This window comes from Garra rufa, chromosome 3 (genome assembly GCF_049309525.1).
Source record: "Garra rufa chromosome 3, GarRuf1.0, whole genome shotgun sequence".
NCBI classification, from domain to species: Eukaryota; Metazoa; Chordata; class Actinopteri; order Cypriniformes; family Cyprinidae; genus Garra; species Garra rufa.
The window spans coordinates 12036253-12051822 of NC_133363.1; the positions used below are offsets into that span (position 1 = coordinate 12036253).

Here is a 15570-nt window from a genome sequence, read left to right on the forward strand (position 1 = left end):
TCCACACCCATCTTGCCCGAATGCACAAAAGTGTCGAATAAAAGGCGAAAATCAGAAAAAGGAAATCCGAATACAAGAATGGGTCAGTCAAAGAGTGGTCATGTTGCTTCGAGAGACTTTGAAACCAGATCAGACGCGGTAAGTTGAGTTCTGTTTTGTCATATGTTGACCAGTTCAATAATCAGCAGTCGTTGCATTAATCTTGTTTGTTTGTGAACGTACACAAGCAAGAGTGATAAGAAAAGGAAACAGAAAGTAGCACAGATTTCTAGATATTGCATTTCATGTCACGTTTTATAAACCTTGATTTTTCGCATCCCGTGTGCTTGGAGAAGTAAACTGCTGCTTCATTCTCATGAACGCGCTAACTGAGTTTGAAAATACGGTCACTCACTGTCACTGCCGCACTTTTTCTGGGTTGCGCATCTTGCACTTACGGTATGGGTGCTGAGAGCGGTCAAAATGGATGTAAAGACTGTCAGAACGTCGTTTCTTTTTTTACTTTAGCTGATATACACACACTAGTGATGTGTCGTTCGCGAACGAGCCCAAGAGGTCCTCGCTGACGCTGCAGGCTGTAGCGCGATGACGTAGCTGGATCAGGTCCAATACGTACTGGACGTTTTATTTAATTTAATTTAATTTATTTAATTTATTTTTTTTATTGCCAAGGTACAAAGCACAAAAGTACAAAAATGTCAGCATTATACATGTATATAATACAAATAAATAAATACAAAACAAAACCTTAAACAATATAAATTAAAAAGATGAAACAAATAGATTTTTTTGGATGATGAAATAGTTTGGATATACTGTTGAACCTCTTTTTTTAAATAATAAATAAAGGATTTTGTGATTTTGTGTGAATCTGCAGCGGCGAATATGAAATTTTGCAAGTAGTAATAGTAGGCTAATGATAAAATATTCGTTAATTTGATATTTTTTGATAATGGATGTTGTTAGGCGCGTGCGCGGTGGTTTGTTTTGCCGATGTCATGCGCAGTAGCGATCTCTGAATATAATACGCTTGCACTGGTTTAAAGGGACAATATTGTTTTGTGATAATATTCTAACCTGTGTACTAGTAGTGATGAATATTAATAAGTAGGCCTAATAATTGATGAATAATAAAGCTTAAGTTGTGATGTGATGCTCTCTACACACATGCAAAATGTTAAAATTGTAAAGTTTTAAATTGCATAACTTTAGAGGTTTTTAATTTAAATTTAATGGATTAAAAGCATAATATCTTTGGCAAGTATTATTTTCAGTGAGTGTACATACAACATATTAAATTGTTGAGTGGAAGCAAAAATATGAATCAGAACCCAGTGTCAGCAAGGCATGTACATATATGGGGGGAAAAAACAACATTAAACATTAGATTCAATATACAAACTGATCATAGCTGTCAGATCAAGCTGTTTTCACTCCTGTGACTGTTTATATGGAAATATCAGCAAAATAAACCACCGCGCATGCGCGTTACAACGTCCAGAACGTATTGGACCTGATCCAGCTACGTCATCACGCTACAGGCTGCAGCGAGGACTGTCTCCTGAGAGCGGTCAAAATGGATGTAAAGACTGTCAGAACGCCGTTACCTTTTTTACTTTAGCTGATATACACACACGTATGTCTAAGGCCTGGCCCACCCAATCAGAAGCTTGGCCCACCCGAGCCCTACACTACACAGCCAATCACAAAATTGGTGCGATAAGTTGAGCTCCACATTTTTTTTTCTTACCGGCCGTTGCACTTTCAATATGCAGGGTATTGAAATCGCTTTTAAATGAGTGCTCGCGCTGTTTACTTTTACTTTCAATTTTGCGATAACGCGCATTCTGTGTAAAGGGAGCAGCACATCAGCAGGCCCGGTTCCAGATATGAGCTGAAGGGTGGGCCGAGGGATGGGGGGTGGTCTACAAGTGGTAATATATAACTACTTACATTATTTTAATAGATAAAAAGCAAAAATAAAAGATAAAAGCACATTTTAGTTCAAAAAGCACATTAGTGTCTCAAAATAGCAAAATTTTGTACACTAGATGTTATCTTAAGAAGTACTAAATAATTTTTAGTATATTAAGTATGAAATTAGTGTGTGAAAACAGAGTTTATTTTTTCATTTGGGGTAGTTACACTGTGTTTGATTATATGCTGATTACATTACTTGACCACTGCTGCAGCACCTTCACTGTCATTTTGCATTTTTATAGAAATACAAATAATTAATTAATGCAGTTGGAAAATGTAAGCTACAATTCTAAACTGAAAGCATCTGCAGGGTTACCAGGTCTATGTAACATAACTAGCCCAATGGCCTGTCAAGAACAACCCAAAAATAGCGCACTGACCATATCCCAAATATAAAAACTATATAAAACTATAAATACTATACTTTTATTTTCAATTTTGCGAAAACGCCCACTCTGTGTAAAGGGAGCAGCACATCATATAATAGATATCTGTCAGTGAGCACAAGATTGAGCAGCAAATCCTCCAGTATGATCTTTTTTTAGTCATCTCTCTTAAATTTCGACACGTGATCAGTCAAATCTAAAGGTCATTGCACGCTGAGTCCGTTTTTCCTATGCTTTTTTTTTTTTCCAGTTTTCTAATATTTGCCATCCTTTCCTATCAAAATATTTTCTCCAAAACTATACAGTAAAATTACTTGAAAATAAATACAGTAATAGTCAGGGCGACTGTGAACATACAGCAAAAGCGATAATATTGTGAAATAATTTTACTATTTAAAATAACTGTTTTTGAATATATTAAAATGTAATTTCTGTAATTTTATACACTACACCATTCAAAAGTCGTGTTTTTTTTTAATCAAAATTGATGATAGCGACATTTATAATGTTACAAAAGATTTCTATTTAAGAAAAAAATATTGTCCATATGAACTTTCTATTCATCAAAGAAACCCAGCTGTTTTCAACATAATAATAATGTTAATAAATATGTTTTTGAGCAGTAAATCAGAATATTAGAATGATTTCTGAAGGATCATGTGACACTAAAGACTGGAGTATGATGCTACAGTTTCAGCTTTAAATCACATTGATTTTAATGTTAAGACATTTGTGTGCGTGTGTGTGTGTGTATATATATATATATATACACACACACACACAATTCTTTACAATATTGCTTACAGCATTACTATTTTCCATCAAGACAAAAAATTGTATGATTTTAATGTTTCTGAATAAATTATATTTTGTAGATCATTTGATAAATTGTTAGGTAAATTTATACATATGCGTGTGTGTATATCAGCTAAAGTAAAAAGGAAATGTTCTGGCAGTGTCTTTACATCCATTTTGACCGTTCCCAGCACCCATACCCTAAGTGCGAGATTAGACACGCAAACCCCAAAAAAAGTTTTACACAAATTATATGTAATATCTAATTACATTACACTGCCATTTCTTTGACATCTTGCGATTTTGGAGATCGTCTGGATGTGATGAATGACAAAAATCAGTGCACAACAATTTTCTAAGTCTACATATTTAGTGAGAAAAAAATGCACATTGTTTAGTTGAGAACAAATGCTAAATCTGGTAAAAAATGTTACACATTTATTTGTATTGTTAATATATATACTATCAAATTAAAATACATTTAAATGTAATAATTATCTTAAATGTATCCACCCAAGTTTGGGAATTGGGACAGGCCTAAACTGGTACATAATGTGGAAATCGACTTTTTCTGCTGGAAAATCTAGCATAGTTTTTTGGATCATGGTAACGAGGATTAGAACTGATTTTTTCCCCCTTTGTTAGTTCTCAGGTCAGCAGTCAGCTGTTCCTCTGCATGTGCTTGAGGAGATCTTTCTGAACCTGCCTGCGCATCAGGTAGTCCAGGTCTGTCGGTTGGTGTGTCATGAGTGGAAGGAGCTGGTGGACAGTGCTGCGTACTGGAGACAGCGCTGTCAGAGAGAGGGGATCCAGCCGTATGATGCTTCCAGAACCCCAGAGGACTGGTGCCTGTTTTACTTTCTATCTAAGTATAGACGAAACCTGCTGAAGAATCCCAGAGCTGATGGTAGGCCACATAATTGAGATTATACCATAAGGATAACTGTAGTAAATTTTGCTTCAGGTTGGTCTTTACTGGTGTTTGTATTAGATGGACTTCGAGGATGGGAGAATGTACATAATAGAGGGGACCGCTGGATGACAAGAGAAATTGGAAAGCCGTTTCCAGACAACACAGTTACCAAATGCTTTGTAACATCTAATAAGTATGTTTGATATTTTAAAACTTTCAAGAAAGATTTGAACTAATTTCATTTGTGTTAATGTTCCAATATGAAGATAAAAACACCATGCAAATGCACATATGAATCACCCAACTCACATTTGTCCTCAGTCTATATCATAAGGAGCAGCTGATTGATTTGAAGAAAGAAGGCTACAGTGATGCTTTCATGGATCAGCTGCAACCTCCTATCAAAATATCAGACTGGTAACCGTTCACCCAAACTTCCATTTCATCAATTACTCACCCTCATTTCATTTTAAACCTGTATGACTTCTTGTACAAAAGAAAATACGTTTACAATTGAGTCTGTGGTTTGAACACAATCAACTTTCAAAACATCTTTTATGTTCTGCAGAAGTCAGAAAGTTTGAAATGACACGAGTGAGTGTAAATGATAACATAATTTTAATTTTTAAAATTTAAGAGCACAATTCCAGTGTTAAATCAGATTCTAATATGAAAACATAATTTTGAACAGAACCACATTTGTGACCCTGGACCAAAAAACCTGTCAAAAGGGTAAATATTTAAACTAATTTATTAATCTGAAGTAATTAATTAATCATCTGAAAGTTGAATAAATTAGCTTTCCATTGATGTATGGTTTGTTAGGATAGGACAATATTTGACAGAGATACAACTATTTGAAAATCTGAGGGTTTCGAAAAAAATCTATATATTGAGAAAATCGCCTTTAAAGTTGTCAAAACTTGTCCAAAAAAGTTTCCTAGCAGTGCATATTACAAACCAAAAATTACGTTTTATATATTTATGGTAGGAAATTTACAAAACATCTTAATGGAACATGATCTTCACTTAATTTCCTAATGCATTTTGGCCTAAAAGATTTTTGTTTTTAATTTTGACCCCTAAAATGTATTGTTGGCTATTGCTACAATATAACCATGCTACATGCCTGTTTTTTCACATTTATTGGATGTCTTATCTGCAGGTATACCTCACTCTCTGATTATGGAAGTCAGTATGGGCTGTCTGTAGAGTTGCTTGATGAGAAGAGGAAACCCATTAGAACCTTTCATCCTTATAAAGTTTTCTTGCAGCAGGGGAACAGTTATTCATGGTGTGAAGTGAGTAGAATAACACTGACAGTCTAATTATTCCATTGTAATCAAACTAATTGTCAAGGCTTAAGTGTCCCTGTGTTTTTTCTGCTTTATTTCAGATGACCTACGTCTTTAGGAATTATGGACCTGGAGTTCGGTTTATCCATTTCACTCATGGAGGGATGGGAATGCAGCTTACTAATAGTAGTGTGGAAATCTGTCCAGCTGCAGAGAGGTAATGTTTTTATTTTTACATTTCACATTTTTTTTTTTTTTTACGATTCCTTAATCCTAAACAGGCACAAAAGTGACCTTTAGGTAAGGAATTCTAATGATTAGAACAGAAGCTATATCAAGTATATAGTCACAAAGTTCTGTTCCAAGAAATATTCTTATACTGTTACATGAAGGACCATAGTTGACAACTTATAACTACAGCCATAAACATGAACTGCTTAGGGGTAGGCGATATTACCAAAAGTGTATCACGGTCTGAGTAATTTTATGCAGTGATAACAATATATATCACAATCACAATTCTTGATATCAGAGCAAAAAGTAATACAGTGAGGGAAAAAGTTATTTGATCCCTGCTGATTTTGTACGTTTTCCCGCTGACAAAGAAATGATCAGTCTATAATTTTAATGGTAGGTTTATTTTAACAGTGAGAGACAGAATTACAACAACAACAAAAAATGCATTTCAAAAAAGTTATAAAATTGTTTTACATTTTAATCAGTGAAATAAGTGTTTGACCCCTTCGCAAAACATGACTTAGTGGCAAAACCCTTGTTGGCAATTACAGAGGTCAGACGTTTCTTGTAGGGGTTCCACCCCTTTTTGCAGATCCTCTCCAAGTCATTAAGGTTTAAAGGCTGACGTTGGCCACTCAAGCCTTCAGCTCCCTCCACAGATTTTCTCTGGGATTAAGGGCTGGAGAATGACTAGACCACTCCAGGACCTTAATGTTCTTCTTCTTGAGACACTCCTTTGTTGCCTTTGCCATGTGTTTGGGTCAGTTTCATGCTGGAATACCCATCCCATTGATGCAAAGAGCTCGATGCTGGTCTCATCTGACCACGACACTTTCACCCAGTTCTCCTCGGAATTATTCAATGTTCACTGGCAAACTTCAGACAGGCCTGTATATGTGCTTTCTTGAGCAGGGGGACCTTGCGGGTGCTGCAAGATTCCAGTCCTTCACAGTGTAGTGTGTTACCAAATGTTTTCTTGGTGACTATGGTCCCAGCTGCCTTGAGATCATTGACAATGTCTTCCCATGTAGTTCTAGGCTGATTCCTTACCGTTCTCATAAACACTGGAACTCCACGAGGTGAGATCTTGCATGGATACCCAGACCAAGGGAGATGGACAGTTATTTTGTGTTGCTTCCATTTGCGAATAATCGTTGTTGTCACGTTTTCACCAAGCTGCTTGGCAATGGTCTTATAGCCCATTCCAGCCTTGTCCCTGACATCCTTGGACAGCTTTTTGGTCTTGTCCATGATGGAGAGTTTGGATTCTAATTGATCAATTGCTTCTGTGAACTGGTGTCTTTTATACCCTTTAAAAGAGTGCTCCTAATCTCAGTTTGTTACCAGTATAAAAGACACCTGGGAGCCAGAAATCCTGCTGATTGATAGCGGATCAATTATTTATTAGGAGCATGATTTGGAAGGCGCTCAGGAGAAGCGGCTGTGACAAAGGAGCTGGATACATTAGAGTGGAGAACGGCTTTCCTGGCTGTGATGAAGGAACTGGATTCTTTAGAACATGGAATGGCGCTCCTGACTGTGACGAAGGAACTGAATTCTTTAAGCCTCGTTCAGACTGTCAGCCCAAATCCGATTTTGTCCATATCTGGATAGAATCAGATTTGAATAACTGACTGTCCACACAGTCTTATCGCAACTGTTCAAATCTTATTTTTGTGTCCATAAGCATTCTTGCATTTTACGGAATGTGCGTTGGTTTCTATTTCGATGCCAATGCTAAAATCTGTTTTTATTGTCTTTTCCTGCTTGACTTTCAGTTTGCAACAACTCAAGCTTGTTTCTGCAAAGACGTTTATGATGTTTTCCACAAAAACTTCAGACGAGTTTACATTTTACATGGCGTAAAAATGTGAAAAACTTCGCAAAAGACTTGAGCTTGGTGGCCCTCGACTGGGAATCAGGCGTAGTGGTCTTTCGAGCCGGTGATTCAGATGTGATGACCCTTTTGGCAGGAGATTTTGGCTTGACGGTCATCTTGGCAGGCGTTTTCTAGCTTGGTGGCTGTCACGGCTGCAGAATCAGACAGGTTAGTGCTATGGGCTGGAGAATCTGGCTGTCTCTGTGAGGAAATCAGATGAAGACTAGGGATGTCCCAATCACGTGGTTTCAGACTCGATCGGAATCGGACGTTACCTCCTGATCAGGACTCTGATATATATCAAGTGTTTCCCCTACTATTATCTTAGGGGGGCGGCCCGCCCCTTTCAACGGCACCCCCAGCCCCCTTGAACGTCAAGTTCATTTAATTTTCGATATAGCACAGATGACAGTAGAAGTCATTTAAGGTTATCTTTCCTATAGAACAGGGGCCAGTTGCATAAAAGGTTTAGACAGACTTAAAAGTTAGTCATTCATTTTTTTTCTTTAAGACTGATCAAATTTTTGAAAATTTGGTTACATAAAAACTTAGATTAGTCTAAGTTGGATCCAAAATATAAGACTGATTACCCCTTAGTTATCTGCTAGCTGGTCAAACGAGTTCTTAAGACACTGTCTTAACATAGAGACTAAGTTTATGCAACTGGCCCCTGGCAGAGGTCTATACATTGTTCTTTTATTAAACAAACTAAATTGCCTTATGTTATTTATCTTATTTACACGAAGGCATGTCATTTCTGTCTCTACATGGTCGCGTGTTTACAATGTCTACAAAACTACAATTATTATTTAAACGTTTTAAACTGAATATAATTTTTCTTCCATGTATTGATTTTAACAGTAAACCTCTGTTTGCCAAAAATTAAAAGGGTTTATTTTTCATATGATTAAAAATAAATAAATGTTTATGCTTTCATTTGATTTCATTTTCATATCAGAAAAATTAAAACACACAACAAAAAATAATAATAATAATAAAAAAAAAATAAGATGAATTAAAATGAGAATATATTCAAATCGATGTCACTGCGGGATGTGGTGTTGAACAAGAAAAGTTAAGCAGTCTCATCTGTTTTCTTCAACGTATTAAAAATTAAAACGTGAACAATAAAATAAATGCAATTAAATCTGTTATAATTAAAATATGAAAATTAAAATGACTGGTGATAAGGAATTATGATGGAATTTTTAAGACCATGTCCATCACGGGCAATGTAACATTCTATCGCAACCTCTGGTATATATATATTCTCATTATTTTTTTAACACATCTATAGTTCTGCGGTGGCACAGAGTTAGACCTCTTGAGTCTATTATAGAAGTATCAGATCGGGACTCGTTATCAGCAGATACTCAAAATCAAATGACTCGGACTCGAGGGCAAAAAAACCTGATCGGGACATCCCTAGTTAAGACCCTTTCGGCTGGGTGATCAGATGTGATTTGGCCATCCAACGCTCAGGCCAGATGGGCCAGCAACACTCTGGGCTGAAGCACTTGTTTACTCTGACCTCCATTACTTAGGTTAGAGCCATTTAAATACAAAATGAGATACCATTCCAGGAGGCGACCACTCTGACGCAGACTGCAAAGCTGGTCCTTAGCCCACGTCATCTTGTTGTAGGGGCTGGTCTGTCACACTTGGAAGAGGCAAAGGCGAGGTAAGTTTCAATAACAAGGCTTTTATTGAAGAAATCAGAAGCTTCCAACTCTAATAAGTTCCAGTATAGAGACCTTGAGACCAGCCACTGGGTGAAAGGTGAGCTTGTCTTTTATGTGGTGCAGGTAAGTGGATGCTGGTGCAATAAAGTTTGCATGGGTGATAATACTTTAATAAACAATACTTTGTATGGGTGAAAATGTTCTTTTATAAAAATCATGTTCCATATGATATTTTGTAATTTTCCTACCATAAATATATCAAATTGTAATTTTTAATTAGTAATATGCATAGCTAAGACCTTTATTTGGACAACTTTAAAGGCAATTTTCTTAATATTTAGATTTTTTTGCACGCTCAGATTCCAGATTTTCAATTAGTTGTAACTAACTGCTGTTTTTTGTGTCTTGGTTGGTTTGCTGTAATATCGTTGTAATCTTGTAAACTGTAGGTTAAGATGCACACAATCTAACCTGCTGAAGAATCCCAGCGCACAAGGTGATTCATATAATAAAGATTGTACAGTACAATAAGTGCCACTAAAATGAAAATTTGTGTCAGGTAAAATTTTTTCTTATGTTCTCATTAGATGGACTTAGAGGATGGAAGATTATACGTAGTGGAGGTGACTGCTGGGTAATCGAAGAAAACAGAAAACCAATTCCAGACACAGTCACCAGTTGTTTTGCAACTTCTTATGGGTATATTTGATATTTAACATCCTTTAAAAAATTTCGAGCCCATTTCAGTTGATATTTTCAATATGAAAATAAATTATTGCTGAGCAAATTCACACATAAATCATAAACTTTGTCCTCAGGCTATGTTTGAAGCAACAGCTGATTGATTTAAACAAAGAAGGCTACAGTGATACTTTCATGGATCAAGTGCAGCCTCATATCAAAATATCAGACTGGTGAGCATTCACTCCAATTTTCATTTCATGTTACAGTATGTGTCGTGGCAAAAATCAAAAGACCCTTACTGCATAAGAGACAAATTCACTCTTAAAGGAGTAGTTCACTTTCAGAACAAAAATTTACCGATATTGTACACACCCCCTTGTCATCCAAGAAAGTTCATGTCTTCCTTTCTTCAGTCGTAAGGAAATTATGTTTTTTGAGGAGAACATTTCAGGATTTCTCTCCATATAATGAACTTCTATGGTGCCCCCGAGTTTGAACTTCCAAAATGCAGCTTCAAAGGCTCTAAATGATCACAGCCATGGAAAGAAGGGTCTTATCTAGCGAAACGATTATTTTCTAAAAGAAATTACAATTTACATACATTTTAACCTCAAATGCTTGTCTTGTGTAGCTCTGTGTGTACTCTGTGTAGAGATTAAAAAGTATATACATTTTAAATGTTTTTAGAAAATAACCGATCGTTTCGCTAGATAAGACCCTTTTTCCTCAGCTGGGATCATTTAGAGCCCTTTGAAGCTGCATTTAAACTGCATGTTGGAAGTTCAAACTCGGGGACACTATAGAAGTCTACTATATGGAGAGAAATCCTGAAATGTTTTCCTCAAAAAATCATCATTTCTTTACGACTGAAGAAAGAAAGACATGAACATCTTGGATGACAAGGGGCTGAGTACATTATCTGTACATTTTTATTCTGAAAGGGAACTCCTTTAAAGTCTTTTCAAAGGTTTATTTCTTGCAAGAAAGGTCAGACAGTCATACAGAAGCACAGGTTGCTGCAGAGTGTGATAAAGAATGAAGGGTTTCCTCCACTTTTATATCTCGTTCCTAGCCTTTAAGGTTACATCTCCTATCAGCCGGTAATTTTCCACACATAGTAAGAAACAGAAAAACACATTCTACTATATCACACTCCCAAAGCTCAAATCTTTGTTTTGGGGCCCTGATACCTTTACCTCATGCCATCTGCAGAACAGGTTTTGACAAAGCAGAAACTTACACAATGTTTCATGAGCGCATATGATATGTAAAATTATTCCACAGTATGTTAGATGATGGATTTCATATTTTATGTGATAAATTCTTGTGAATGACTTGTCCATCTGTGTCACATGTGGCTTAGGCTGGAATTGTGGTTGGTAGTATGAGAACCTTAAGATTTCAATGTTCTATGTTCCCCACTTTCATTTGTAACATATTAAAAAAAAATGCATATATCTCAAGTGTATGTAAAAATTCTATTTAAATGCTTTTAAACAGATCACCTAAAAATTAAAATTCTGTCTACATTTACTCACCCTCACGTTATTCCAAACCCCTTAGACTGTCTTTTTTTGCGTGGAACATACACAGTAAAAAGTTTAGTCAACTTGAAATGGTAAGTTGTATTAAGTGAAAACTTAGATATTTGAGTTGATTTAACTTAAATTTTTAGGTAGCTGGGTAACAAACGCAGCTTTTAAGTTTAACAAACTAATTTATTTGTTTAGTCAAGTCAAATATCTAAGTTGTCACTTAGTACAACTGAACATTTCAAGTTGACTAAACTTTTAGGCAGCAGGGTAACAAATTATTTTAAGTTGACTGAACAAATTGTTTTTTTTTGTGTGTGTGTTTTTTACAGTGTAAAGGTAAATATTCAAAAATTGTCTGTAAAACTAAAATTTACGTTTAATGGGTTCATTGATGTTTGGACTCCTCAACTTTCAAAACATTTTTTGTGTTCTGCAGAATAACCCAAAATTCCATACAGGTTTGGAATTATATAGTGGTGAGTAAATAAAAACAAAACTGTAATTTTTGTGTGAACTGTCTCTTTAAGAACACAGTACCAGCATTCAACACAAATCAGGTTCTAAAATGAAAGCCCAGTTTGTTTAGGAACCCTTTTATTTAATGTTTGTCTGGTGCAGGTATACCCCACTCTCTGTTTGTGGAAGCGAGTATCAGATCTGTGTAGAGTTGCTTGATGAGAGGAAAAACCCCATCAGAACCTTTCAACCTGAGAAAGTTATATTTTCATTTGGGAACAGTGAGCCATGGTGTCAAGTGAGTAGAATAATACTGACCGTCTAATTATTCCCCTGTAATCAAACTAATAGTCCAAGTTTAACTGTCCCTGTGTTGTTCTGCTTTATTCCAGATGATCCATGTCTTTAAGAATTATGGACCTGGAGTTCGGTTTGTCCGTTTCACTCATGGTGGAAAGGATACACAGTTCTGGGCGGGACATTATGGAATCCGGGTCACTAACAGTAGTGTGGAGATCTGTCCAGCTGATGAGAGGTAGTGTTTTTAATGTAAGCAGTAAACACATGACCCCTACAAATTAAGGTTGTCACACACCGAACAAGAAGCACATTACCACAACTGAAAGGTATCGCACACCGCATATGTTACGTTTAGTTTAGACAGCAGCTCAAAACAGTTAATCTAATCAACAAACATGCAAACTCTCACTTTAAATAGGATTTTAGTTTTCAGTTTTCCAGAAGCAGATTTGGTTGCTGCTGATTTAAGAGTTGTTGTTGCTTAGAGTAGTTGCGAAAGTAGCGTCGTCAGAATATGAAACTTAACTTCTGTTTCCCCTCTTAGCTACAGATTCACAAATCGCAACTTTCTCAAGAATCCGAGTGCACAAGGTGATTCATATAATAAATATTGTACAATAAGAGTCACTATAATAAATTGTTGCTTCAGGTAAAGTCTCTTTTCTGATGTTCTTATTAGAGGGATTAAAAGGATGGGAGATTGTAGCGAACGGAGGAGACCGCTGGATAACAACAAAAAATGGGAGAACATTTCCTGTCACCAAATGTTATGCGACGTGTTGTGGGTATGTTTGATATTTTAGACCCTTCAAGAAAGTTTTGAGCTCATTTCATTTCAGTCGATGTTGCATTATGAAAACAAATCATCAAGCCATTTCAAACAATAATCATAAACTTTGTTCTCAGTCTATGTTTGAAGGAACAGCTGATTGTTTTGAAGCAAGAAGGCTACAGTAATGCTTTCATGGATCAGCAGCCTTATATCAAAATATCAGACTGGTGAGCATCAATCTCACTTTTAATGCTACAGTCTCTTTTTTTGTTTGTTGTGATAATATATGAATGATCTGTCCATATGGGTCATATGTGCCTTAAGCTGGAATTATGGATGGTAGTATAAGAACCCAAAGTAATGTATCATTCATATTTCAATGTTTTATGTTTATGCCATATCAATTTTAATGTAAGAATCTGCATGAGGTCTAACACAAATGGCACGGTCGAGCTTTGAGCAACCAGAGATTGAGTCCAGGCTCTACTGGCCTTCACAATAAAAGCAAAATAAATCAATAAATAAAATAACTTACCTAAGAATTAAAATTCTGTCATCATTTACTCACCCTTGTGTCGTTCCAAACATACGTGCATTTCTTTCTTCTACATTTATTTCTTCTTTCTTCAGTGGAGCACAAAAAATGTCTGTTTTTTTTATTTATAAAATAAAAGTATGAATTTTGAAAATTGTGAATTTTGTATTTTGCATAAATAAGTCACACAGGTTTGGAATGACATGAGTGAGGGTAAAAGATGAAAATGTAAATTTTTAGGTGATGTAGCCCTTTAAGAAGACTGCCACTGTTAAATCAGATTCTAAATAGAACAGAACCACATTTATTTGATGTCACATTTGCAGGTATGCTCCACTCTCTGATTGTGGAAGTCAGTATCAGATCTGTGTGGAGTTGCTTGATGAAAAGAAGAAACCCATCAGCACCTTTCAGCCTGAGAAAGTTTCCTTTCAACAGGGGAAAATGTATCCATGGCGTCAAGTGAGTAGAATAATACTTACAATCCAATTGTTCCACTGTAATCAACTAATAGTCAAAGCTTAAGTGTCCTTGTGTTTGTTCTGCTTTATTTCAGATGACCCACGTCTTTATGAATTATGGACCTGGAGTTCGGTTTATCCGTTTCACTCATGGTGGGAAGGATATCAAATTTCAGAAAGGCCAGCATGGAATACAGGTCACTAACAGTAGTGTGGAGATCTGTCCAATTGATTAGACATAGTGTTTTCCTGATTTAAAATTAAAAGCTACAAAAGTGACCTTCAGATGAGGCACTGTATCAATATGCCATAATGAGATATATCAAATATAATGTTACAAATGCTCTATTGCAAATATATTAACATTAAACATTGTATGTTATACTGTTAAAATGAAGGACCTTAATTGCCAACTGTAACTACGACCATAGATATGTACTGCACATCAAACAATAAATTACAAAAGTGCAATAGTTAATGTTTAAGTGATATGTTCAACACTAAAGCTTTGAATGCAAATTGATGCTTGATAATGAAATAACAGTTGAAGAAGAATGCCTGATTTTATATTCTAGTAGTCTAGTTGACTCCTATTCACTTGTTTGTCACTATGCTTTACTTACTGTACACTCAACCTAATAGCTTTCACAGTGACTTTTATTGCTTAAAAATCAAATAACTTTTGGTAACATTTTAGTTTAGGGACCAATTCGCACTTTTAACTAGTTGATCATTACTATGCATATTGCTAGCATTTTGGCTGTTTGTTTGTACTTATGAAGCACACATTAATTCCTTATTCTGTATGAACATATTTTAGATTTCCTAATCCTGCACAATACCTAAACTTAACAACTACCTTAATAAGCAGCTATTAACAAAATAAGCAGCAAGTTAGAAGTTTAAGGCAAAACCCACAGTTAATAGTTAATTAATCGTGAGAATTGGTCCCTAAATTAAAAATGTGACTCTGGACCACAAAACCAGTTTTAAAGGCTGTATCAGCGATTTCAAGCCTGAAACATAAAATGTCACATTCCGCTGACCTGACAGCGGAATGTGAAACTTTATGTCTCAGGCTTGAAATTGCTGATACAGCCTTTAAGTAGCATGGGTATATTTGTAGCAACAGCCAAAAATACGTTGTAGGGTATAATACTTAGGGTATTAAGTAAAGATCATATTCCATGAAGCTATTTTGCGATTTTCATACCGTAAATATATTAAAACTTCATTTTTGATTAGTAATATGCGTTGCTAAGAACTTAATTTGGACGATTTTAAATGTGATTTTCTCAGTATTTTGATTTTTTTTGCACCCTCAGATTGCAGATTTTCAAATTTGTATCTCTGCCAAATGTTGTCCTATCATAACAAATTATTCAGCTTTCAGATGATGGATTAATCTCTTTTTTTTTAATTGACACTTATGGCTTGTTTTGTGGTCCAGGGTCACACATGTGACCAAACTTTTTGTTTTGTAGTAGAACTAGTAGCAGCTTATTGACTTCATCCTGAAGTCCCATAACCACATATTAGGTCACTGTTTAAGCTGCATCACCACAGATAACATCATACCATGTCCTGTCTTTGTGCACTAGTTTAATCTTAAAACCTTTAACCTTATTATTCATTATTCTCAGGTTAGTTAAAGTAAGTT

The 15570-nt window shown here is 35.7% G+C and overlaps 1 protein-coding gene across 1 annotated transcript; it reads left to right on the forward strand.

The window, feature by feature from the left end:
• Window positions 1-14372, forward strand: LOC141331818 (uncharacterized). Its single transcript, XM_073836851.1, has 16 exons — window positions 1-138; window positions 3807-4068; window positions 4153-4267; window positions 4396-4491; window positions 5240-5375; window positions 5471-5586; window positions 9617-9663; window positions 9755-9866; window positions 9986-10081; window positions 12005-12140; window positions 12235-12377; window positions 12687-12733; window positions 12822-12927; window positions 13049-13141; window positions 13776-13911; window positions 14006-14372. Exons 1-16 carry the CDS (start codon window positions 79-81, stop codon window positions 14144-14146), a joined length of 1842 nt encoding a protein of 613 aa, XP_073692952.1. The 5' UTR covers window positions 1-78; the 3' UTR covers window positions 14147-14372.
• The last annotated feature ends 1198 nt before the right edge of the window (window positions 14373-15570 follow it).

Coding starts and splice junctions, on each gene's coding strand:
- LOC141331818 (XM_073836851.1), top strand. CDS start 79: ATGGGTCAGTCAAAGAGTGGTCATGTTGCTTCGAGAGACTTTGAAACC. Junction 9,664..9,754: donor GAAGAATCCCAGCGCACAAG/GTGATTCATATA, acceptor TGTTCTCATTAG/ATGGACTTAGAGGATGGAAG. Junction 12,734..12,821: donor CAAGAATCCGAGTGCACAAG/GTGATTCATATA, acceptor TGTTCTTATTAG/AGGGATTAAAAGGATGGGAG.